The sequence below is a fragment of the Electrophorus electricus genome, chromosome 2 (genome assembly GCF_013358815.1).
Source record: "Electrophorus electricus isolate fEleEle1 chromosome 2, fEleEle1.pri, whole genome shotgun sequence".
Lineage (NCBI taxonomy): Eukaryota > Metazoa > Chordata > Actinopteri > Gymnotiformes > Gymnotidae > Electrophorus > Electrophorus electricus.
This window is the reverse complement of record NC_049536.1, coordinates 27,641,043-27,667,809: the sequence shown is the minus strand read 5'-3', so window position 1 is coordinate 27,667,809 and position 26,767 is coordinate 27,641,043. Positions and strand designations below refer to the sequence as shown.

Genomic DNA, 26,767 nt, shown 5'->3' with positions numbered 1-26,767 from the left:
AAATTAATATTTTCTTGCCCTAGCAATGTAGGTTAAAGATATTTAAAGATAAAGACAATTTCCAATATTTCTCAGGTTTTTAGACTGTACAATTCTTGTACGAGTTAGGAGTTCCACATTTAGTGTATAGACCTATAAACTTTTACCAATACCGAAATTGTTCTAACCAGCGCATTTATTACATCTTATTGTGTCGATTTGATTTGGCTTGTAATCTACTGAAATTCCATGTCAAAAGTTGATTTCAAAGAAGGGAGAGTTTGAGCCGAAGAGAATCCGCTTGCATATACCGCTTATCAGTTTCAGCCTAGTTTTGAGTCTTGGCAGTCCGTGCGACAACAGATGTCTTCGTTTTAATATGAAATAATCTCCGCAGCATTATGCACGCTTTCAGTTCGCTCCTGGTTTCATTGCCGACAACTTTGGACGCATTCCCTCACAATAAAATTACAACGATTGTCTGGCGTTTCTGTCACAAGCTTCACTATCTGTTCAACGGTCTTGTCGATTTTGGGGGGGATTATATTAAAAGTGAATAGAAAACAGCAGATTCTGAACGTTGGATCTGGTTAGTGAGCCGTGAAACAGGCTTTTGTTAGCGCGCGTGCAACTCGCGTGCCGACCAGCAGTTTGAAAAGAGGGGACTCATTACCGGGTCTCGGGCCAGACTCTACAATTAGTATTTACAATCAATAACTCGCCTGAGTAAAGGATGGATGCGACAAGACCAGAACGGGTGGAAAACCGCTTAAACCAACAGCTAACAAATTCCGAACTCAGTTCCGCATACTAAATAAATTTGATTACAATGCATGTCCTGTTTTGATGGCTTGCTGGAAAAATAATAGTTCGATAATAATAATAAAAACATTATTATTATTATTATTATTATTATTATTATTATTATTGTCGTTGTCCTTGTTTTTTTTCTTGTTGTTATGTGATTGATGTTTATTGCTCTGTGGTATTTAGTTTTAAACTTTTCGGCCTGAATAACTTTTCTCGGAGGCGCGAACACTATAACCTACTTCCAGTGATAATTAGAGAGAAGCCCTCTTCGGTGATTATGAGATCTAATTTATGATTACTCGTTAAGAACTGTCCTCATAAAGTGGGGAAACACGTGTGTGCAGTGGGCCGGGGCGAAAGAGACGGCCGTGATTGAGCGTGTCTCGCGCTTGAAAGGGTTAATTCGTCCTGCGGGTACGAACAGGTCCGCGGAGTCTCTAACTGGCGACAGATGGCCACTTTCTTTCGGCCACAAAGGGACGGAATACGGAGCTCTGGCGAATACAAATGGAAGATGTCACGTGACGCTCGGGGCCGTTTTCCTGACGTGGTCGGCCATATGGCGCGTGCCGAGGAAAAAAGAGGCGGGGCCTGTCGCCAGTCATTGGAGGCAGCCGTGCACACGCACGCTCATCCTTCAGCATCAGCAGCGGCAGCGCTATATAACCGGAGCATCTCGTCGGCGTCCGCACAGTAGCGTCCGCAGGATCTTGAACACCACAGAGGGCATGAAACTACTATAACGCGACACAGAAACAGCAAACAGGTATTTATCGATTTCTCTTCTTTCACAAAAAAAGCCTCCTTAATCAAATATGGACAAACAGTGTGATTTGTGCTTTGACATTTAGAGTGCAGACAGGCATCTGACAGGCATAAATTATTCACTTTTTCTGTCAATTGAAACACCTTTAATCTTTGTATAAAATCAATATATGGGGCAGTAACTATTACAGTAAAAACTAAAAATAAAGAAGAATTTAGGTGAGCGCAATTTTAAAGATTAACAGGGTAACTATCCATATTGTTATTATTGTATTACATAATAAAACCAAACGCTTTTAATTTCACCGTTTGCAAGCACGCACAGATTGCGTGTAATTCCTCTTTCAGTTGCTTTAATTATTTTGTACCTGGAGTGATATTTTGAGTATATGTGATTTAGGCCAAACGTCTTCTTGTTTTCTTAGTCATGTTTTTTTCTGAATGTGCAGAGAGGAACGTACCAGGAGTTTATCTTCTTAGATTGTAATGGTGGGGTTACATAAGGGTGTTGCAGGGAGTAAGCAGCTATGACTCACCGACAGGTTATGCGTGTGCAGATCACTGGAGAGGGGACGTATTAGGTATGCTTCGGTCAAGTTCTGTTATGAAATATAAGTGTAGGCTGACTTTCCCCCTGTGTCACTCGGCTGTTTCGCTCACAGGTCTCGTGTCGTATCCGCAGAGTTAAATCATGACGAAGTCTTACACGGAGGAAAGCATGACGTTGGAAACTCAGGCGAATTCAAAGTGGACGGACGAGTGCCACAGTTCACAGGACGAGCGCGACGTGGAGAAGAAGAGCGGTGGGCGCGAGGCGATGCGGAAGGAGACGGAGAACGACGAGGAAGCTCTCCACAGACTTGAGGACGAGGAGGAGGACGAGGAGGAAGAGGAGGAAGAGGAAGAGGGCGATGACGCCAAGCCGAAAAGACGCGGACCCAAAAAGAAGAAAATGACAAAGGCGCGCCTGCAGAGGTTCAAGATGAGGCGCATGAAGGCAAATGCGCGGGAAAGGAATCGTATGCACGGGCTCAATGATGCGCTCGAGAGCTTGCGTAAAGTTGTGCCATGTTACTCCAAAACGCAGAAGCTCTCGAAAATCGAAACCCTTCGCCTGGCCAAAAATTACATCTGGGCTCTTTCTGAGATCTTGCGATCGGGCAAAAGCCCGGATCTGATGTCTTTTGTGCAGGCCTTGTGCAAAGGTTTGTCACAACCTACGACCAATCTGGTGGCGGGATGTCTCCAGCTGAACCCGAGAACTTTCCTCCCGGAACAGAGCCAGGAGATGCCGCCTCATATGCAAACGGCAAGTGCTTCCTTCTCCGCACACCCGTACTCCTACCAAACGCCCGGTCTTCCGAGTCCTCCCTACGGTACAATGGACAGCTCCCACATCTTTCACGTCAAGCCGCACGCGTACGGAAGCGCGCTGGAGCCGTTCTTCGAAACTGCGCTCACAGACTGCACGAGTCCCTCGTTCGATGGGCCGCTCAGCCCGCCGCTGAGCGTGAACGGAAACTTTTCCTTTAAACACGAGCCTTCTTCGGAGTTCGAAAAGAACTACGCCTTCACCATGCACTACCAGGCGGCGGGTCTGGCCGCACCGCAGGGACACGCCTCCGTTTACGCGGGCTCCACGCAGCGCTGCGATTTAGCGATGGAAAACATTATGTCGTACGATGGCCACTCTCATCACGAGCGAGTCATGAACGCTCAGCTCAATGCGATATTCCACGACTCGTGAATCCTGGCGAACATTCTTAGAGACTATTCGATCTCGTGCGTGTCATGGTATTCTGTTTTCGCCCATGCGAAAAAGCAACCACACATTATATGCTTAATCTTATGTATGTATTTATTGTCGGTACTGCCTTTTAGGAGAAAAGAGAATGCTTATTCTCATTCACTTTATGTATTGTATTCTATAGCGCTTCTACTGTGCATTGCGGTCACAGGCGGATTAGATGTGACCTTATTCAGAATGTGTTAATTATCCATGTTACAAAATCACAAGCAATAATTTGGAAACTATGCAATTTTTAATCAATACTGGGCCAATTATAGAAATTAATAGAGATTGCTATATTTTTCAACCTACTACATTTTACTACTTATCTATCCCATACTGAATTATTTTGTTGTGATTTTGTATAGAATTGTTAATTTTTATAAAGTCGAATTCCCGCGTCATACCATGCAACCCCACGTCAACGTTTTATAAAAACGGAGTTATCTCGTTTATATGAAACAATATTCATTCTGGTAATAACGAAGAGGCGTAAACACCAGGCACGTGCTTTCGAATCTGTTACGTTGCCTTAGCAATCATCTACTGTAAAACAATGCAAAAAATTGCACAAATCCGATCATTTAACTCTTTCTAAAATCTACGGTTTTCCAAACATCCAATAATGATATATCATTTTAATCATGGACAATATACAACTGTTTGAGTGTTGGGAAAGATTTGGTGTTAGAAAAGTGTTGATGTTGTATATATATATATAAAGCTCGACTATCACCTGAAATTGCACCCTGTAAAAGAAGTTCAACGAGGAACCTGTCTTTAAAAATGAAAATAAATAATGAACTTTATCACTCTGTTCATAGTATTCATGTTGTAGCCGATCAACTCGACACACACCAGTTTCACACTAGGCTGTCTCACTATTCTCATCCTAACTCTTCGCGATTTAAACAACTTTTACAAGATGGGCATTAATCTTTATACGTAAACAAATTCAGCGTTGTGTTTGGAAAAGACGAGAAAAGTGTGATTTGTGCAATCTATACTGAGCTGACAGCTATTGGATCAAATCATGCGAAACAAGTTAGTTTTATTTTCTCCGTTGTTTCCTGATGACGTCTCATGGGGACATTATTTGTGAATAAAGTGATTGAGCTGGAATATTTCCCCATTATGCATCCACGTAGATAATCTAAATTACGCCCAATTCGTAAAACAACGGCGAGTTATACTTGCAATAGAGGCGTCCTTGTTATTCCCTTTGATCTTTAATTAATTTTGTAAATTGTTGCCGTTGCCTTCGACAGGTTGGTCCACTTAATGGCCTTAATTTAAAAAGCTGGACAGGTCCGCGTGCCTCCTCTTGGGCGCTGTGGCATTTATTTAATAATGAAATGCATGCATGGAGTTTTAAAAACACACTACCCGAGTTTCAAATCTCAGTCCGTGGGAAACCAGAAAAGAACGTATCCTAATTATCCATTCATTCCACCTGACTTGCCCTGGGTTACGGTATTAAGTTCACTGCACTTGATATGAAATAGATACCTCAGCGAATCGTTGGCAGAATGTTTGTCACCCGTGGCTAAAAGGAAAGTTGTTTTAGAAAAGAAGTCCTCTGCACCGTCACAACTGAACTTACAGAAAGTCACAGCACCCGTTTCTAATTTGCTTTAAAAACAGATATATTTGAACAAAAGAGCCGGAGTGTGAACCAGTCCATGGTGGAGTATGGAGCACGAGGAGAGCTTGAGACAGACCAACATCTACACACTGAATCAGCACATTCCTTTGACAGTCAGCAGCTGGACAAAATTACATTGAGAACCTATGTATACAACGAGATTAAACTGGATATAATAAAAAACTAGCCCATGAGTTTTTTCCCTTAATTAATTAATTAATTTTGTCCAAGACTGTGTTTGTCGGTCGGCATTCTCGTGCCACCGTCGTTTATGCAAAACGGGAGTGCCACAGATGTTACTACTGCAGGGGAGGTTTTAATTTATGAAAATGATCTTTTTTATGCATGGACACTCACTGCATAACCCAATACTGCTGTCATTAGGGAGAACACCACGAGCCAACCGCCAGCATTAAAACATAACCTATTTTTGCCCGTTTGTTTCAGTAGAGCGTTGTGAATAGACTGCGGAATTGTTACTACCACCCACGCAAAAAATAAATAAATAAATAATAATAATAAAAAACCAAGACAAAACATCTCAACAATCTGATTAAGATCTAATCCAACAATCTTACGGATAATAAACCCCCTTTAAACACAGAATTGAGATTGATTAAATTAAATGCTATCTCAGATTGTGAAAAAAAAAATCTAATATTGAAAGCTTTAGTTGGGTAATGAATCACTGTGTAATTTTTTAAAGACAATCACTGAATAATTAAAGCAGCTAGCTTTTGAGAGAAACATTTTAATTCTCATGAAATTACTGTGTGTTCTTCTCAGTCATAAATTTACAGCCTATAATATAAAATGTACAAATTAATTCAAATAGTCGCACATATTTGTTAACAAAGTAAACGTGTGAGTGGTGCAAATTGCTGGACTCTAAGATCATGTGCGACGTGAAAACCCCACGCGGCTCCACCTCTAGCTCGCGCCTGGCCCGTCACTAACCCATAAACCGACCTACACGCAACATCTCGGACATAATCCTTCCCATTTTCCAGAGTAACTTTAAATGAATGTATCTAATGTTCCCTGTTTATTTCAGCAGGGTGAAATAGTAATGAAGTTAAATATAGAATAATAAGATACGAAGGCCGTTCTAGTTATTCGAAGCACTTCCCAATAAACGTTTATATTCAGGATCTGTCCAAGGTGCTGGTGTCATTAGCGATAGGCGCCTACAAGCTTCATGTACTTGGTTAGTCAGTTTAAGTTCGGTTGAACATAAAAATATATCACACTTTTGTCCTAAGCCAAGTCTGGGAACTTTATTAACATAACATTAGCCTGTAGTTGGCTTTATACCTATAACCAAGTTAACTAATAATATTTTACTAAACTACTAAACTAGTTTTACTAAAGTTAAATTCGTTTATTTTGGGCTGAGATTATTGCACTATTCTTAAATGTTTATATTATATAGTAATAAATACATAGGAAAGTTTTCTTTTTACGAAAGTTTGTTCACCAAACTATGGGAAGCAGAAAAAAAGTGCCGCGCGTGACCGAGGGCTCCTTGGCGGTGACGCGCACCGCTGAGGCTCTCCGGACAGAAGGAAGTTTCTCAAGGCGACACCCTGGCGAGCGGGAACGCGCCGCCGCTGTAATTAACGCACCGAGTCGAACCGCAACCAGAGCCCCCGGTATTCGTGTTAAAACCATGCTGGAAGCTTCGCGGACATCGATAAACCTCACGTCTCGGTCAGACAGTCGAGGGGAGTCACACGAGACGCAACCAGTGTCTCCTTCAGCCACAGGAAGGACGAAAAGGGGAAATCGAATACAAAACAAGAAAGCGTCCACCTCCGTCCCTCCGCCGTGCAGGGGACGGAGACACGAGGAAAAGACCCGGGACGAAGACGCCGCGATCCTCAGGGGTATCTTTAAAGTAGGGAAACAGAGCCACGACGTTGTTCTCACGACGACGCGTTTAACATGGACGCTCGTGCAGCCCGAGACCCCTGCAGGTGAGCCACGCTACGTTTTCCCCGTTACCATGACAATTGGCGACCGCCTATGTGTTTTTTTCTTGCTCCGTGGCCACGGTTAATCCGGTGAGTCGGTTGCGCGGGTCGCTGGCCGACGGCCTAGCGGGACCGTGCATTAGAATGAGCGATTATCCGCATCGCGCCGCAACGCGCCGTAGACGCTCACAAAAGCGGCGCAGGATTTTAACAACAGCTCGCAACGCTGCCTGAATTAGGAGATTTCAATCTCGGGGTTTTGGCGTCATCATTTAGGGAAAAAGGCAAGCAAAATAAAAGACCAACTGGCGCAGGTACGAAGATGTCATTTTTAAAGGTTGTTAAGCCTTTTCTGAAAGGCATATCACTCGTCTTTAGAATTCAGTGTATTAAGCTGGATCCGTAGACCAAGCGTGTCATTGAAGTTGTCACGGTTTTCTAACCCACTCTTTCATGAAGTCTCTCTCTCTCTCCCCCCCCAACACAGACACACACGCGCACACGCACACGCACACACACACACACACACACACACATACATATAAAGTTGTATGCCCAGAGTAATCAAGTAGATATTCTCATATATTCAGCTACATTCATACTCTAGAGTTTACATTAGGGCTACACTTTGACATTTTCATGATTTAATTTCTTCACATTATTCTGACAACTTATGGTTGTTGTTGTTGTTGTTGTTGTTGTTTTTTTTTGTTTTTGTTTTTGTTTTTTTTTTAAATTAGGTAACATTTCCCACAATGCAGTATATTATAAACCCCTGACACAGCGTGGACGATCCAGTCTCTGGGTAAAACAGTAAAAAGGCAGGAAGTGCTGCCAGGAAGTGATGTGTGACAGATGTGCTGGTAATAGATTCCGGCTGATTGTTGTGACCACCTAAACTAGAGCATCTGTCAGTCTTGTGGACACTTAGCGAATGTCCAAGTAAATGATACTCAGATGTACCATCTGCATGACTGCACTGTGCACATAAACATATGACTGGATTTGACGGGGTCCTCTTTGTCTCGCTGTGGATTTCATTTTTGTTTTGGGTCTTTTTAATATGCAAATGCTTGTTTGGCATTGAGTATGTGAATTAATATAGATTTTAAAACAAGCATCTGTGTTTATGAAAACCACACATTTTGGGGATCTGTTTAGGAATGGCTTGGAATAATAGCCTTAATGGTACCATCCAAAGTCACTGGCTGTCTGTGAATTTGAACCGGATTCCTCTGATCACTCATATGGTCTGGAGCAATCTTTTCGGTTTGCTCTCAGAGCACGCGGCAGAGTTTAATGTGTGCCATAATTGATCGTGAAGCAGAATGGTGTTCTCCGACTCTCTGAACAGGGGAGACGGAAGCACTTGTTTTTGTTTTGTTTCGTATTTTCTGAGGCCCTTCCAGCTGTCTGAAGTGAAAGCACTGTGTGGGTCCTTGTGGCCGCGCCTCAGAGCCTGAATACAGACAGAGAGGATGAGCGAGCCGCGGAGAAGAGAGCGTCTCCATCTGCTTTAGCACTGAGCCCTCTTCTTTTTAAATCTGTGGTCCAGGTTAATGTTAATACGCCAACACTCTCATTATACAGAAAACGTCCATCTCATCACCACCAATGGCCTATGCCAAATGACTGCGAGGTGCGGATATGCTGGGCTTCTCTGGTTGACACTTGTGTGATTGGTGTGCCCAGGGACAGGAGATCAAAACGCTGACCTTGAGTCCCGAACAGAATGAAGAGTATGTTTGTTGACATAAGCAATCATATGAATATGGTATTAAATTAGACTGCAATGTCACATCATGATCTGTTTCAGTGTGAACAAGCAAACTGTAGAAGGAATTACTTCTCACATCCTTGTAATAATAATAATAATAATAATAATAATAATAATAATATTAATAATAATAGTAATAATAATATTACATAAATGGAAAAAATACAAACAGATTTTTAGCATACATTAGCATAAAACAACAAAAATAGCTTGATCTTTTTAATTTTGTTTCTTTGCTAGATATTTTAAATATGATCTGTGATATAATACGTTGCACTGCCTTCTGCATTTGTTGTGGTAAATTTTCTAATAATTTACTGCCAGCTGTCAGCATTTCCACCGACACCACAAAACTCCAGCAAAGAGTCTGGAGGGAGCCTAGCAGTGTTTCACTGTCACCCCGGAGTGGAAGAGAAGCAGCTCGGCAGCGCGGTATAAAAATTCCCATCATATACGGATGTTTTAATCTGCGTGGCCCTAGCCCAGTGGAGGTCACAGGCAGGCAGGCGTGTGGTGGCTTTCTGGCCTGCACGTCGGAAACGCAGACCGCGGGAGAGCACGCCGCTACCCTGCGGTCCGAGCGGCACGAGCGGCGAACCGGCAGTGGATGCCGGATGGATGCTGCGGTTGGCTCCCAGCAGGTGGGAGCGCTCACCGAGGGAGCTCCCGACTTTGACTTTTTGAACCCTGAATCTGTTCAGCATCGGCCTTGGCTGGGTTTCACTGCACGGCGGGTCGCCCGCCGGGCTCCCGCCTGGCGTACGAGGGCTCTGATCTGCTCTAGTGGCTCACGCCTCCAGAATACTGAGACCATGGAGATAAAATACCAGTTCATGCGCTCTCTCTCTCTCTCTGTGTGTGGGTGTGTTGTTCTGGCCACTGTCTCTGCAGACATATTGCAGCCCATTCATTATACAGGTTCGTTAATATTCTTAGCTAATTTCTTTATTTCTGAAGAGAATAAGCTTGAGAAATAAGACTTGCGCACTTAACGGTTTTTATCCACTTTTAGAATGAATGTTGATGGTTTGGATCCCTGCGCTGCCATATGCCACTTTGCGGGGGAATTTCAGGAAGACGGATTTTTCAGTTAGCCACGTAAACTAAGCCGAGTGTCCAATAACAGAGGAGGTGTATGACCTCCCTATTAAGGTATTTAACCAAATATGGAATAGATGGGTTTAACAACCCCTGGAAAGCTTAAATGCAATGATATCTGTGTGCTTAAATAATACTACGGAATAAGAGTAACTGTGAGAATTCAGTATTTGTAAAATACGCAGTCATATGCAGTATAAGTATGTGCATTCATTTATATAATTCTGCCTATTGCAGAAAACAACACGAAAGGGATTCTAACCTTTGCACAGAAGAGACCAGCACGACTTGACCAGACTGGTGCTTTACTATTCTGCTGGCCCGATAATCTTTAGATATTATTACTGCAGGATATTTGCATGCGTGCCCTCTTATCTGACTTCCTGTGTGGGAGTGGAGTGTACTGGGGTTGACACGTTAAGTACACTTCATCTGAATTCGGGACTGGCTTATTCTTGTCCAACTCAGTAGCTCACAGCTTTTCATTTAAGAGATGATGTGTTTTTTCTAAGTTAATTCACATCTAAATGTTTTTTCCCATTGATTTTGTTAAGGCAAACACCTTGGTCTTTTCTGGGCCTCTGCTGTTTAAAACTACTGTTCATGCCCGTCTGGGCGAGGAACGTTTTGACTGTCCACCATTCAGCAGAGGAAGTCTGGTGGATTTTGTCTTTGGGCCCGAGCGGGTAGGAGCCACACTTCCCTACCTTGCGGTATGCTCCGGAAAGCTCCGGAAAGCTCCGCAGCTCCGGCGCGGCTGCTCTGTTTCCTCGCTGCCACGCTGTAAACACGTTATGGTTGGTTTGGGTTTTTTTTTTTAGCTCCAGAAATGGCCTGTTTTTTAATTCTTTTTCTCTCTCTTTCCCCATCCTTTCCCCAGCTTTGGCCCATCTGCTCTCTGTAGCCGGACCGACTGGTCGCGCCACAGATTTCTGAGGCTAATTGTACCACTGAGGTTATGTGATCCTATTTCATAGGGCCTAGAGAGACAGAAAGAGAGAGGGAAAGAGAGGGGTGGGGGTTGAGAGGCCGAGAGAAAGAACAAGTGTGAGGGAGGGTGACAGAGAATGTGAAAGTGACATTTTTCTGTCCGGACATATTCTCCATGCTCTGTTTTGGATTTGTGTGGGTCATTCATCTCTCACTTGGGCTGGGGTGGGGACATTTATTATATCGGATCAGTGCTGCATGGTGGTTGAGCTGTCTCAATCTCCTAATGAAGCAGTTTCATTGTAAAAGCTGCATTTTTTAAATTTCCTTTACAGGACGGATTATTTATTTGTCTTCAGGGCAACATCACAGACTAAATTCATGTTGGAGTCAGGCAGAAAGGAAGAAGTTGGTTTGCGTCTTAGGCTACACCTAGTGTCACCCAAAACGGCTTTAATGGGTCATAACTGTCAACCCCCATCTGCACTCTCACTAAAGATTGTTAGCGATCCCGATAATCAGCATAATAATCGGATGTGCAAAATACAGACCCAGACGTTTTACTGAACCCGCGTCAGTAAAAAAAAAACGGTTGTTTTGTTTTTCGCCTCTGCAGCGACAGTTCAGAACGTGTGACCCCCAAGTATCACAAGAGGGACAGACAGCACTGCAGTCTAATCGCGCGCGGGGAGCAAACAGACGGCTCGTCTTCTTTGTTTGCGTCCCGGGGACTCGAAAACGGCAATATAAAAATGTAAATATTGGGTTTTGGCGAGCGCGCGGGCACGGGCGGCCTCAGCAGGCACAGGTGGGAAATATGCCCCTCGACCGCGTGCTGCGGACCACATGGCCTCGCGCCACGTGGGGGCAATGAGAGGCCTCGCAGTCCTGGCAGGCCGCTGCCCCCCCCCCCCCCCCCCCGCATGGGCACCTTTTCAACAACCGTGTTAGTTTCGCGAGCGAAGCCACTGCGTGTCGCTGGGAGACAAAGTGCTTCGCGTGAGACAAAGAGCACTTTAATTTTTTTATTTATTTATTTATTTTTAGGCCGAATGCACCACTATCTGTGTTTCCCGCACCGCGTGATCTGGTGATTTGGAAACGGAACTTGGAAGAGTTTGTGGTAAAACTAGAAACATTTGTAGAAACATTCAGGTTATTTGTAGAGAAAGATATGTTTCGTTTTTAATCGCATTACGCTTTTAATCGTATTTTGCAATAAACATTGGATCATTCTTTCCGTTTTTTGTCTTTGCACAAGCTCGTATTGGGAATATTACGGTTCGGTGCTCCTTCGCTTGCGGAATTGATCCCTTTCGTCCGCACATTAAGACATGACAGCTCCCCCCGCGCGTGTCTTCCTCAAGCAGGAGCTGTGATGGGAGGAAGCTCGCACCCATCTGGAAGCAATAAAGTTTTCTAGAAGACCGGGCGATTTTATTTAATCTCCTCGTGTCGTACTGTGCCTCAAATGAAGGGCTCCTCTCGTCACGTCAGCTGAAATCAACCTCATCTGTGCGCCGGAAGATGACACCCTATTAGACTGGAGGGGGGCCGACTAACACACACACACACACACACACACACACACACACACATATCCTTTTCTATTTTTTCTGCTTTCGTGATTTTCTCCCTAACTTTGTAGAACTGAAAGGGTTTGTCACAACAGTCGTGTATGACTGCAGTTATTATGAGCTGGTGTATCTGATAGAGCCTCTGCTGATGTGGTAAAACCTACTACCATATTGGAATATATGTTGTTTAAAACCTTGAATTTTACACATTATATATTTTTGAAAATATGAACGTATTTATAATTTATATATGAATATGTTGTAATTTGTTTATGAATATCTCCTAATTGAGGTATGATTTCCCTTACAGAGGATGGCAGACCTAGAACTGAAGAATAAAGTGTGTGTGTGTGAGAGAGAGAGAGAGAGAGAGAGAACGAGAGATATGAGGCGGTAATAGCGTAGAAGTCAGCACAAAGTGAGGTGCGTTCTCATTTGCGAGAGATAAGATCTCCGGAGACCATGGATCCATGGAGACGGGCGTTGGGAAGGCCGCGTGTTATATGACCTAGTGTGTTAGCAGACGTTCCATATTGATTTGGCCCCTGGCCGCCCTGTCAGAGCACTGACCCACAGCATATGGTGCTTCTGTGTGAACCTGTGTGGCCTGCAGCACAGATACCATCGCCAAAGTCCTCCAGGCCGCGCGCACCCGCAGACTAAAGCGGCAGAGGGATCCGTACTAATGCAACGAGGCCGATTCCCGAGCCCCGTCACCTCCTCCTCGAAACCGGGACGTGTTCTTCCTCCAAACCTCTCGTAGTGCTTCAGTCACTCTGCAGAGAGAACGTGCAGGTTGTTGACCTCTGAGCTTCGCACACTCAAAAGTGATGCAAGTAGCACTTTAGTCAGGATGCTGAGCAATGGCCTTTTTTTGTCCCCCTGAACACACACTTTACTGATGAGCACACTTTCATAATGTGCACTAACTTATAGTCTATATATCAAAGTTGCAGTTCTCTCAGCAGGGGCCACGGTCTTTTTTGCCCGTGGTCAGCGTCCTCACCCTGCAGCTGGAGGAAGTTGCATCATTCTGCCCCTTAAAAAGAAATTACTAATAATGGTATTGCGGAGTGACTCTTATGATCACAAGACAATAGAGGTGAGGAAAAAAAAGTTTGTGTAAGCAAGAATTAGCACATCCATGAATAGAGAGGACAGAGAGAGAGATCAGCTAAAAGAGAGAGAGAGAGAGAGAGAGAGAAAAGAAAAGTGATGAAGATTTGTTTATTGAGAGAGACCCACAGGGTCCCCAGTTTGTGCCGCTCGACCTGAAAACACGACTTGAGAGTGGTTGTGTTTCCAGAGCGGTTGTATTTCCTGTATGTCGTCTCCACCTGTTTCTTAAGTGCCTGTGCATGTTTTGCAGCCCGATAAGAACACGTTTCCCTGCCTTAAACGGAGGCTGTAATCACGGCGGGGTTCGGCCGCAGCCCTGTGGCCCGAGGGTGGGCGGAGGGATCGGGAATCCCTCTATCAAACACAGCGTCAGAAAGAGGAAAAAAGAAGAAAAAAAGAACCATGTGCAGAAGCTGCAACACAATTAGCATCAAGCAGATAAGTGGCGGTCTAATCCGGTTTACGGGCCGCGTCAGGCAGACGTGCCAGGATTGATTCAGACAGGGTCCTGGCTTACTGTACTGAAGGAAGGGAGGGGCCCCTGTTTCGGGCCCCGTCCCAAACCCCCCGCTACCATCCCTACGCCCCCCCTCCACCCCCCCCCATGTAGCCTTGTTTCCTGTACACGGCGGTTAACAGCACGGGATGGCGCAGTGTTTGCTCTGGCCAGTAGGAGAAGCATTGTCGGGACAGATTATATCTCATCCTCGGTAATTAAATTGAGTCGGAGGGGTTGTTTTTTCCCCCGCTAAAGAGCAAACACGCTGAAGACAAGTTACAAAATGAAAGAAACGGGAGTGGTGAGTGTGGAGGGGTTCACGGAGGCAGATGGCCGCAGGTGTCGTGTGTAGTAACGTGAGAGGACCAGTTAATGTTCTGAAACAGCGGCCCGGCCTGTCGAAGACAGAAGAGACCGGAAGACACGAACGTCAAAGGAGCAGCCAAAAGTGCAGCTGAGGAGAAAGGGAGTGAGAAAGGGAGAGAGCAGGATGACAGGAGACAGAGGAGGGAAAATGGCGAGCACAAAACAGAGAGTTGCAGAATGAGAGTGAGGGAGAAACAGGGAGAATGAGAGAGTCTCACGAGAGGCTACTGAGCAAACACCATTTTGAAAGTGGCTGCGCGGAGACGCATCACATCGCCGCCTAACTGATGTTTGTCTGTTGGTAATCAGGAACAGGACCTACGGTTCACAGGATGAACTTGCGTCACCAAAACGTCCCGGTTAAGAGGGGAAAGGTTGCAAGCTTTTAACCGCCCTGCAGAAGGGCTCTTATGTTAAAGTGACTTCTTGGTCGAGTGAAAGGAAGCAGTGTGGTTTAGCGACAGTCCTGGTGAATTTACAGGGTCTTAAAGCTTGTTATGAGCGCCTGTAGAGATCTGGATTAAATTAGCAGTTTAGTGTTACCCTGAGAGGAATACAGAAGTGAATACAGCAATAAAAGTGCTGTTAAACGACAAAAAAACCCACAACTGGATGGTGTGGGCTGATGGCAAGAAAATACAACTAAATGTTTAGTGATAGTTTTGTGATGGTGCTCAAAAAATGCAGGTACATGCACCTGAGTGTGTAGCAATATGTTTGTTCACAATTGTCTTGGATGTGCGCTTTTTTTGTGACATTTCTGCTGTGTGTGTGTACTTGTTTGTGTGTGTGTGTGTGTTGTTGCAGGCGGACCCGTGTCAGAGACGCAAGGGGACTACGTGGACATGAAGGACGTGTTTGCGGTGAAGGTGAAGCGCCGTCATTCGGCTGGCCGGCAGGGCGGCGGTACGCTCCTGGGCATCGTGCTGTTCGTGTGCAGGCGCAAAGGTGCCAAGCTGAAAGACCACGCCGTCCACCTGCACAACCTGAGCGAGGACCACTGTGAGGTCTGGTTCAAACAGCTCAAAGAGGTCCTTAATGGTACGCCCCCCCCAGCCCCACTCCACCTCCCTCTCACTGGGAAAACAAACCCAGACGCGGCAGCACAAAGCAGTTTGTATTATTAAGATCCTTGGCCTGACGTGTCTAGCGAGTTTTTATCCGGAAGGTTCCGAGACGTGGCTTTTATTGCTCCGCATTGCATCGTGCAAACATTAGCACGGCAAACACAGGTCACGCTTCCTTTCTTTTTATTACGTTTGCCGATGACGATTGATCAGGGATGCGGAGCGGTCCGCTCCTCCGGCCTCCTGGATCCAGTACGTCACGGGCGAACGGTTCCACAGCGCAGGGCTACAGCGTGCGAGCGCCTTCCGCAGGCCCCGGGGGCGCGGGGCTGTCTCTCTATTGTACGAGGAGCTTATGATCGCCAGACTCTTAGCGAGATCGGGTGGAGGTGGTGGGGGGGAAGCGGGGGTTAGGACGAGGAGAGGGGCGGTGCGGGGCGGGGCTGGGGGTAGGGAGGTGGCGTTTGGCCGCCAGGAGCTGTTGGATGAGAGCAGGGGAACAGGTTGCTCCCCCGAGCTCCCTGTAGTTTGTAATTATCTGTTCTCCTCTCACCAGCGCTGGCTGCCAAGGCAGAGCTGCGCCGCTGGGCTGGGACAGGCCGTGCAGGGGGACAGGTGTCCTTCCAAACGCCTCAGCCGTCTTCATCGTCCTCCTCCTCCTCCTCTGTCTACTCATCCTCGACTTAAGGGCGGGGGATCTCGGGGGGGGGGGGGGTGCTCAGGGTGTTGGGAGGACCGTGGGTGTTGCTGGGGGAGGGGGGTGGGGTTTGGAAGGGTGACATGTCTGATGGGGAGGGGCTTGTGAGGAATGGAAAACTGAAAGGTTGTTTTATCTTTTCTCTATTTTATTTTAAAATGTATAAATTTTATCTCTTTTATGTGCGATAAAACACATCTCATCAGCCTTAAGTTCCTCTGTAGACGTTACACATTATCCGACCCGTGCAGCCCAGTGTGCAGGGACAGTGTGTAATCCCTGTTAATCCGGGTTTGCAGAAAACGCAGCGCAGCAAAATTACCACCAAATTAATCTGGAGCTGGCCTTAGGCCGGAATTTACATCACAGAAATCCATCTTTGTTTTTCCATGAGGCATGTCATCCCCCCATAACACAAATCCTGGAAAACAGAGAAGAGGCTTTAGTCGGAAGTGGCCTGTTTGTCTCTCCTACTTGTTTTTCCTGTTTGTAACGAGGTCTTGCAGGGTGCTGTAACTGGGGACCCTACTCACTGGGACTGGGACAGGACTGTCCCAGGCCTCATACCCCAAACCTGTTCATACCCCAAACCTCGTTCCCTTAGCAGCCATACAGAAGTAACCCACCTGCACGTGAACTGGGCCCTGCATGGTCGCTGACCAGGACAGCGTTGGGGCGTGGTCATCCTGGGCATCGCCACTGTGGGCGGCGGCATCAGCAGCAGGGGGCGTGGTCAGCGTGGGCTTCTAGACCAGAACCTGTGGGATTGGCTTGCAGGTCCTCTTCTTCATGCCCTGCATGTAATCTGTGGCGCCATGTGAATTAATTAACATAATTAAAGGAACCTGCCTTGAGCGTAGACTGGGTTAATTTTAGCAGACAGAAAGGGCACAAAAATGAGTGAGCGTATGTGTGTGTTTATTATTTTAGTGTTTATTTAGTGTTGTCAGGTATTGGTTCCATCCTTCTGTCTCTTTCTTTTCATCTGCATGCATTAACTATCAACCTGGGAGGATGAGGGCTAATCTGTGTTCCCTCAGTGGCACAAGTAGCCAATCACAGCGTCCGTTTGAAGCTGCTGCTAAGGCGAGCTCACTGGACAGCTGAGTGGTTGTGTGACCTAATGGAACCTCGTGATTGGCTAGTGATGCTATGAGTCACCAGGGAGACATCTTTGAAGCCATCTTTGGAAGTCACCAGAGAAAGCAGGACAACTGTGTGTAGAAACCGTTTTAAAATTGTAGAAATCGTGTAAGGGAAGTGATATTTCTGTAATCAGTCAGGATTCATGATAAAGCAAAATGAGACAGCTCTGTATTTCTCTCTTCTCCTCCTATATCTTCACTCTGACCTCTCTCTCTCTCTCTCTCTCTCTCTGTGTTTTTCTTCTGCATCTCTAACGTGGAGACACTTGTCTTTGCTCAGACACCTCAGTGTCTCGCCGGGCGTGTCGTGAGGAGCAGGGTGACGGTGTCTTTCAGGATTAGCAGGGTAATGCACTACTTTGTCCGGATGACCTTGGGCCTGACAGCGACAGGAAAATGATTCACAATATGTAATAAAGGATGGTGTTTTCACCCAGGTCCACACACACACACACAAACACACACTGTATTTTCCACAGAGGGATTATCTCTGTTGTTCTATTGGCTGTTAAGGCAGGGCGTGTGTGTTGCTAGTGCCCGTGAGAGCGCTTCCTGTGGATTACAGGGTTACTCACCTGTTCCAGAGGTCCAATGGCTCCTGACCTGGTGTTTCCCAGGGAACCCCAAATAACGTCACACAATGGAGGGTGTGTCCCAGCTGACACCAGGCACAAAAGGTGTGCTGTCCCCAAAAAAAAAAAAAAAGCCCCTCCCCTCAACTTCCCCCCCTTTTGTCAAGGTGGGTCCTGAATGGCAAACACAGTATCATCCCCGTGCGCCCGTCAGCCTGACAGGCCGTGCGATATGGGCTGACATGTGAGGTGTGGCCGTCCAGCCGAGAGTTGGGGGGGGCCTGTGGACAAAGCCCCCCAGGGCCGGGGGGCCAAGGGCTCGGACAAGGCCGCAACCCACGCGCGCGCGTGAGAGAGAGAGAGAGCGACAGAGAGAGAGAGATGGGGGTGTAGGGAGCGAGGGAGCGAGGGAGGGAAGGCGTGGGACAATAGAAGCACCTGTAGCGGGAAGCAGACCCAGCGCGCTAGCCTCTGACTGAGAACAGCAACAGCCACACTGGCCTCCTCGTCCCTCGCTTCTGTACTTAAACCCTCTTTTGAAGGATTATCCGGAGCAGGTCAGGTGGAGGGCCGCGAGCTCCCGGAAGGTCCCCGTGCACCCCACGCTCTTGTCAGGGCGAGTGGTCACACTTTGGCGTCAAGCTGGACTCCATTGTTGCTGTGGTAAAGGGCTCGGGGAGAGGAGAATAGTGGAGGTATATGAGCGGAGCGCGAGGGTCAGACGCCAGAGAGGTGTCGCTGGTCCCTCCGCCCATTGTGTCCTGTCTGGGAGTGTGTGTGTGTGCGTGTGTGTGCGTGCATGTGTGTTCGTGTTTGGGTGCAAGCACACTGACCCCGCAGTGTATGCAGTGCATATAATTGCTTTGGGTTGTTTAACAAGATAATAGCAGGGACGTTTTGTGTCATGAGGAAAAAAAAATCCCCTCTGGAAGGCGGGTCCTTTTGGGCGAGGTGGGCGCTCGGTGGCTATTGTGCCCTCTCGCCGGGGCCGGCCGCCGCTTGCGTGCTGCGGACACGCCGTCGGTACCCGACAGCGGCGGAGTGGATTATGTTACACATTAACAGGCTTTCCATTAAGTCAGCCTTTGTGTCCATGGAGACCGTTTCTCTGTGGGCTCCATGGAAACAGATGAGTGGCCAGCGTCAGTGGCGCGTAGGTCAGCTGACCCAAGTTCTCCCACAGTGGAAGGCGCGGTCCACGGTGTCCGTGCACGGACAAACCCGGCCGCTTCTGTTCCTGGACTTCCCAGAATGCGTTCCCGGGCCAGATGGATGTTACCGAGCGTGGCAGCACGTTACTTTGCATTGGACGCTATTTAAAACTGCTAATTAGATGAGTTGGTAGGTGTAAGATCAAGCTGAAAGTGCCGAATTGGAAAACTAGATGGGAGTTTGAGCCTCTGACGGGTCTGTCGTAGGGCTGAAGAAAAGGAGACGAGAAAGAGAGAGAGAGAGAGAGAGAGAGAGAGAGAGAGAGAGAGGGGAGGTGTCGGGGGGACTTGGCGTTCATTAACCAGTGACTGAACTGGTGGGTTAGCTGAGGGGACATTGTAGTGAGTGAATGTAGGAGGTCACGGGGCCTTTTTGTGAGCGAGTAAAGGTATGATTCAAATCAAAATTCATCTACGTAAGTGACTGAATTAATTTGAATCAAGAGTCGTTAAATGACTGTACAGGCCATTTCTGGTGAATCAGTGAGTTAAACTTCATCTATGCAGAAAATTGAAATATTCGGAAGTGTTGAATGAGTGTGAATTGGCTGAAAGGAACGTGACAGGGTGAATTACTGAGGCACAATGGTAGTGATTTGGGAAAGTGAATAGGTGAATGGGTGAGAAAAATCACTCCTACCTAAATAAACTACATAGGGTTGCTTGGATGAATGAATGTGATTAAATCAGTTAGTGAATGATTCATTAAAATACGTGACTGGTTTACTTGGAGAATCAGAGAATTAAACTGGGTGGTAGTGAAGGAGTTAATAAATTAGTAAATTCCTCATGCTTTAATCGAGTGAGCTATTTGAGTTTTTTCATTTAAGTGAGTGAGTGGGTTATTTGAGTGGGAAAAGGAACTGAGATTTGGTGGACGAGCGAGGCCGTCTGTTGAGGGGTTTCTCCTTGAGCTGGACAGATGCTGCTCTCCTCCGTGCTGTAGGTAACACTCCCATATCAGTTTCTCTGAGTGCTCTACGTGTGTGTGTGTGTTCCCCATGGTCTGACTCATCTCCCCGTCTCGTCTGTCACTCCCAGAGCTGAAACAGAACTGTGCACAGACACAACGGAGGCACGGTACACATGTTGCACTGTTTCAGTCTCGTGAGAAACGTCAAAAAGGAAGCGCAAGACGGAATTGCCCAGAACAAAGGACTAGCGCCTCATTTTTGCTTCAGAGTATTTAAACAATAAAATTATAAAAACATCAGAAGTCATTTATTCATTTTGACAGAACAGCCTCCTCCACGGCCGCCTCCCACCTGGGTGCGTGAATGGCAGTGTAGAGTTTCTGCGTCTCCTCCTGTTGCGTGTAATTTCGGTTTGAATTGCTTCGGTAGAGGCGTGCAGTGGCGGCGGCCTGCCAGCCGAGCCTCCTGCTTGGCTCCTCTCGTCCTGGAGAGGGCTGGAGCAGCTCCCGCGTGGAGATCCCCCTGCTTGAGGAGACAAACGTGGAGAGGGCCAGGGACCCCTGCAGCTAATGCTGGCTAATGCCAGTCCCTGACTCCCTGCCAGATGCTCTTCTCCTGGCACAGGATCTGAGACGGCGTCCCCGCGTCCGCCCCATGTCTGGAGGCTCTGCAGCCCAGGACAGGAGGGACAGAGGACGCCCCCCCCCCCACCCCGTTCTGTCTCTTGTGTGGCTGCTACTCCTAGGGATCCCTCTGGGAATGCCGGGATCCGGCCCCGGTTCAGCCCCTGACCTTTCCCACACCGAGGCCAGGCTTAGGCTTAGCGAGAGGCCTGGCTCTCCTTGCCATGCAGCACCCTGGCCAGCCCGCCCGCCTGCCAGGCTAGGGGGATTTTCAGGGCAAAAATAAGACATCTGTTCCCAGGGATTAGCAGATATTCGGAGAGCTCGTCCGAGCACGGCGGGTTCGGGCGGTGATGGAGTCCGCTCAAGCGTGCGGGGGCAGTAATGCGGGGCAGTATTGGGGGCAGTAGTGTGAGGAATCAGTACTGGGGCAGCATGCAGCAAATTTTCTGTCTGTCTGTCTGTCTATCTATCCAACTATCCTTCTGTCTTTCTTGTACACACAGTGCCACAGTTCAGAGGTGGACACAGGTAAGTCCAGCCGTGATGAGGTGATGTTCCTCTCTTCGTTCTCATGGCAGTAGGGCGTTTTTACCGACACTGCTGGCCTTTTGTTTTGCCGGCAAAATCGATGCGGAACCCGACCCCGGTCTCAGGTAATTTACTGACGATTACGGGTGGAAGTGCTCCCCTGTGGCGGCTCTCTGCAGCCCAGGGGGAGACCCTCAACAGACGCTGCTCCCCCACCCTCCCCTGATGGGGGCAGACCCAGGGCCAGTGTCGGGTGACCCTCTTGGGTAAAATGTTTGCAAAGCACCTGAGGCGCAGGTCAGTAACATCACTGCGAGCCCAGGATGACCTACTGGAATGTCCTCAACAGGTCTCGTACTGGCTTGTGTCACAGAGGTGAGGCCAGAAAACGTGGACAGGGAGGACGTTTGGACAGTGGGAACCAGTCCCCTTGCCCTAGAGCACATTTCTATATGACCAAAATGTATTGTGAAACTGAAAAGTCCTTGACTGGTGATCGTACAGAGGATTATAAGAAACATTTTGTCTTTCAAGCAAATTTTAAATTGCATTGTATTTTCTCCTGCTTCGTGCTAAAGGGTTTGTTTTATAATAAACTTCATTGTTTTTTATAACAGATCAGAGATCTCAACCTCTTGTCCTGAAGATTCACAGCACTTCACCTGCTGCTGCTCCTTCTGTACAACATGCAGATCCACAATTAACAACACAGATGAACAGCATGTGGTAGACTCCCAATATACTGAAAACTGAAGCTGAATGAAATTCCTTAACGAATGAATCTGAATAAATACATCCGACAGTAAAAGGGAAGTTAAGATGATCGAATAGGACCGCACGTGAGAAAACGCGTTAACGCAATATCCAGATCATGCACGTGATGCATTTTATTTAAGTTAATATCTAGATAACGCGCGTGATGAACCGAGTTTAACTAAATTTCCACATCATGCATGCGATATTCAGTTCACGTATATGATAAACCGCGTTTATCTCAATACTCAGACCGCACACGTACACATTTAGCTCAAGCTTCAGATCACACGTGATCTAGGTGAGCGCTGTCGGATGTAAAAGGTGTAGTTGACCCATGCCGTTGCAGACGTAAATGCGGCCGAGAGCGTGGCCACGAGAGTGCTCGTGAGCGCGAGTGCAAGTCCGTGCGTGACTGTGGGTGCGTGGTCTCGCGCCGTTAATCGCCGCGGCCTTTCGGCCGAGCACACACGCGGTTGAGAGTTACATGTGAGCGTGGCTCGCTCGCTGGGATCCGATTCCTTCGAGCTGCAGGTTCTGCGCGCACGCAGGATTATGCACCATAGTAACAGCACACAGGCAGGGTTTACATCCCCCGTTCTGCACGCTCTGATTGCGTACAAACAGGCGCATGCAAACGCACGCTCACATGCATTTGCACAGTTGTACTGGATGATCGTAACATAAGCACAGCCTACGTATACTGTAACCCCCCCCCCCCCCCACACACACACACACACAAATATAGTAGAATTAATTGTAATTTTACATTTAAATGTATCATTATTGTCAACCAGTGAAGCAAACAAAACCAGTTCAGTACTGCAGAATTCAGTACTGCAGTATTCAGTATTCAACACTGTGATAATTTAATTGACCCCTTTTCTGTAAACACCTTTTATTTTTTCATGTACAGACTTAGTAAGTGACTAGAACATTTTAAATACATGGGTGCTTTGAAAGTTGCACTTATCCATGTGAATGTGTTTGTATGTATTTCTGTGTATGTTTACGTATGTATGTATGTGCATGTATATATGTGTGTGTGTGTGTGTGTGTGTGTGTGTGTGTGTGTGTGTGTACATGCATGTGTATGTATGTGTGTGTCAGGCTGGGGGCAGTTTTGCATTGGCTCACCCTCCTGATTCTGTCTCCCTCAAGCACCATCTACAATATGTCCCGTCCCCCGCCCAAGACACATATACACACACACACACACACACACACACACTGTTTCCATCTCTGACTTCGTAGCTCTTTGCCACTGTGGCTCCCAGGAGCCAGGAGGGTCCCACGGCACAGCTCCACCCCTACTCTGAACACTCTTTTGTCCATCACTCCCACTCTGAACACTCTTTTGTCCATCACCCCTACTCTGAACACTCTTTTGTTCATCACTCCCACTCTGAACACTCTTTTGTCCATCACCCCTACTCTGAACACTCTTTTGTCCATCACTCCCACTCTGAACACTCTTTTGTCCATCACTCCCACTCTGAACACTCTTTTGTTCATCACTCCCACTCTGAACACTCTTTTGTCCATCACTCCCACTCTGAACACTCTTTTGTCCATCACTCCCACTCTGAACACTCTTTTGTCCATCACTCCCACTCTGAACACTCTTTTGTTCATCACTCCCACTCTGAACACTCTTTTGTCCATCACTCCCACTCTGAACACTCTTTTGTCCATCACTCCCACTCTGAACACTCTTTTGTCCATCACTCCCACTCTGAACACTCTTTTGTCCATCACTCCCACTCTGAACACTCTTTTGTCCATCACTCCCACTCTGAACACTCTTTGTTCATCACTCCCACTCTGAACACTCTTTTGTCCATCACTCCCACTCTGAACACTCTTTTGTTCATCACTCCCACTCTGAACACTCTTTTGTTCATCACTCCCACTCTGAACACTCTTTTGTCCATCACTCCCACTCTGAACACTCTTTTGTCCATCACTCCCACTCTGAACACTCTTTTGTCCATCACTCCCACTCTGAACACTCTTTTGTCCATCACTCCCACTCTGAACACTCTTTTGTCCATCACTCCCACTCTGAACACTCTTTTGTCATCACTCCCACTCTGAACACTCTTTTGTCCATCACTCCCACTCTGAACACTCTTTTGTCATCACTCCCACTCTGAACACTCTTTTGTTCATCACTCCCACTCTGAACACTCTTTTGTCCATCACTCCCACTCTGAACACTCTTTTGTCCATCACTCCCACTCTGAACACTCTTTTGTTCATCACTCCCACTCTGAACACTCTTTTGTCCATCACTCCCACTCTGAACACTCTTTTGTCCATCACTCCCACTCTGAACACTCTTTTGTCCATCACTCCCACTCTGAACACTCTTTTGTCCATCACTCCCACTCTGAACACTCTTTTGTCCATCACTCCCACTCTGAACACTCTTTTGTCCATCACTCCCACTCTGAACACTCTTTTGTCCATCACTCCCACTCTGAACACTCTTTTGTCCATCACTCCCACTCTGAACACTCTTTTGTCCATCACTCCCACTCTGAACACTCTTTTGTCCATCACTCCCACTCTGAACACTCTTTTGTTCATCACTCCCACTCTGAACACTCTTTTGTTCATCACTCCCACTCTGAACACTCTTTTGTCCATCACTCCCACTCTGAACACTCTTTTGTTCATCACTCCCACTCTGAACACTCTTTTGTCCATCACTCCCACTCTGAACACTCTTTTGTCCATCACTCCCACTCTGAACACTCTTTTGTTCATCACTCCCACTCTGAACACTCTTTTGTCCATCACTCCCACTCTGAACACTCTTTTGTTCATCACTCCCACTCTGAACACTCTTTTGTTCATCACTCCCACTCTGAACACTCTTTTGTTCATCACTCCCACTCTGAACACTCTTTTGTCCATCACTCCCACTCTGAACACTCTTTTGTTCCATCACTCCCACTCTGAACACTCTTTTGTCCATCACTCCCACTCTGAACACTCTTTTGTCCATCACTCCCACTCTGAACACTCTTTTGTCCATCACTCCCACTCTGAACACTCTTTTGTTCCATCACTCCCACTCTGAACACTCTTTTGTCCATCACTCCCACTCTGAACACTCTTTTGTCCATCACTCCCACTCTGAACACTCTTTTGTTCATCACTCCCACTCTGAACACTCTTTTGTCCATCACTCCCACTCTGAACACTCTTTTGTTCATCACTCCCACTCTGAACACTCTTTTGTCCATCACTCCCACTCTGAACACTCTTTTGTCCATCACTCCCACTCTGAACACTCTTTTGTTCATCACTCCCACTCTGAACACTCTTTTGTCCATCACTCCCACTCTGAACACTCTTTTGTTCATCACTCCCACTCTGAACACTCTTTTGTTCATCACTCCCACTCTGAACACTCTTTTGTTCATCACTCCCACTCTGAACACTCTTTTGTCCATCACTCCCACTCTGAACACTCTTTTGTCCATCACTCCCACTCTGAACACTCCTCTCAACACCAATACCCCTTTCCTCTACTGCCCTGCAGCGCTGTGATATCAGCAGGGTGGATGGCAAGGGGCTGGTCGAGGGGTGGGGCGTGGGTGGAGGCTCGTTAGCAGCCTGAGGGTGGGGACCATTGGGGGCCGGATTAGGGTAATGAGGGGAGCGATGGGGTGAGTGTATGAGTTTGTTTTTATGAAAGTGTGTGTGTGTGTGTGTGTGTGTGTGTGTGTGTGTGTGTGTGTGTGTGTGTGTGTGGAGAGGGAGGGGAACAGTGTCTTTTCGGCTTCCATCGATCCCACACACTCCAGGAAGAGCAAGAGGAAACACTTCCCTAATTCCCGCTAATTATGAGCTAGTGGCTCTCAGCACCAGGTTCTCTCAGCATAGGGTGAAAGAGAGAGAGTGAGAGAGGATGAAGGACAGAGAGAGAGATAGCGAAAGAATGAATGAGAGATAGAGGGACAGAGAGGGACATTAGAAAGAAGGTGTGGATGAGAGTCATAAAGATGTAGATGATAAAAAAAGGACAGAATATGAATAAAATCATTAGGGAGAGAGAGAGAGAGAGAGAGAGAGTGGAAACCTGAAGGTTGACTTTATTCATGACTTCCCCCTGATTCTTGGCAGACGTGCAGCCGCTGTGAACAGCAGTGGTGGCTCTGACCTTTCCAGGGGAGGGAGGGTGAACTCGTGTGCTGTCAGGGCCCCTGACAAAAGCTCCATTCAGCAGAAAGCACCAGTGCTGCGGATCCCTGGGCACCAGCTCACTGGGCCCCAGCTCGCTGGCTTCTCCACGCTAGATGAGCGTCCAGCCTTTCCATGGGGCGCGCAGTTACGAGACCACTCTCTCTCTCCCTCTCTCTCTCTCTCTCTCTCCCTCTCTCTCTCTCTCTTCACACCCTCCCTGCCCTCTCTTCATCGTGGTGTCCTTGTATTGCAGGTTTTCAGAATCGGCCCAAGTCGCTTAAGGTGTTTGTGAACCCAGCCAGCCATAAGAGGGAAGCTTACAAAATCTACCTGGATCATGTGACTCCTCTGTTCAAGCTCGCCGACATACAGACTGATGTCACCAGTAAGTTACATACATATGCCTATGCCCCCCCCCCCCCCCCCCACACACATTATAGTGGGGAAATAAATAAATAATTACAAGGTCATGGGGAGGTCATGTCATGTCAATCAGACACATACTCTATTATTTTTTGCATATCATAGGAGTGCTGCTGAATGCTTTTATTAGGTGTGTGTGTGTGTGTGTTACCAGATCAGCATTTTAAGTGCCCCATATGGGCCCTGGCTCTCTCCCCTGGTCAGGGGCTGATGTCACTGTGTTTAGGGCATTTCTCGTTCCTAGGAGCATTACTGGTGGGTGAGAGACATTAATGTCTGCCCTCAGGCACTGTTCTAACACACTGTT

The 26,767-nt window shown here is 47.1% G+C and overlaps 2 protein-coding genes across 5 annotated transcripts in view; both read left to right on the top strand.

Moving 5' to 3' along the window:
• The first annotated feature begins 1,461 nt into the window (after window positions 1–1,461).
• On the top strand, window positions 1,462–4,152 carry neurod1 (neuronal differentiation 1). 3 transcript variants are annotated; one of them, XM_035535637.1, is made up of 3 exons: window positions 1,468–1,555; window positions 2,004–2,135; window positions 2,237–4,152. In XM_035535637.1, the coding sequence occupies exon 3, from the start codon at window positions 2,246–2,248 to the stop codon at window positions 3,299–3,301; it is 1,056 nt and encodes a 351-aa protein (XP_035391530.1). In that variant the 5' UTR covers window positions 1,468–1,555; window positions 2,004–2,135; window positions 2,237–2,245; the 3' UTR covers window positions 3,302–4,152. The 3 variants fall into 3 exon arrangements, with proteins under 3 accessions (XP_026877524.1, XP_026877515.1, XP_035391530.1); XM_027021723.2 differs by lacking the exon at window positions 2,004–2,135 and having other exon boundaries at window positions 1,462–1,555; XM_027021714.2 differs by lacking the exon at window positions 2,004–2,135 and having other exon boundaries at window positions 1,462–1,555; window positions 2,217–4,152.
• Window positions 4,153–6,555: 2,403 nt separating this feature from the next.
• cerkl (ceramide kinase-like) overlaps window positions 6,556–26,767 on the top strand; it is a 44,310-nt gene continuing 24,098 nt past the window's right edge. For both annotated transcript variants that reach the window (XM_027022298.2, XM_027022290.2), the window contains exons 1-3: window positions 6,556–6,964; window positions 15,135–15,368; window positions 26,291–26,422. In XM_027022298.2, the coding sequence (XP_026878099.2) occupies window positions 6,658–6,964; window positions 15,135–15,368; window positions 26,291–26,422 (673 nt within the window). In that variant the 5' untranslated portion in view covers window positions 6,556–6,657. The remainder of the gene's footprint in view (window positions 6,965–15,134; window positions 15,369–26,290; window positions 26,423–26,767) is intronic.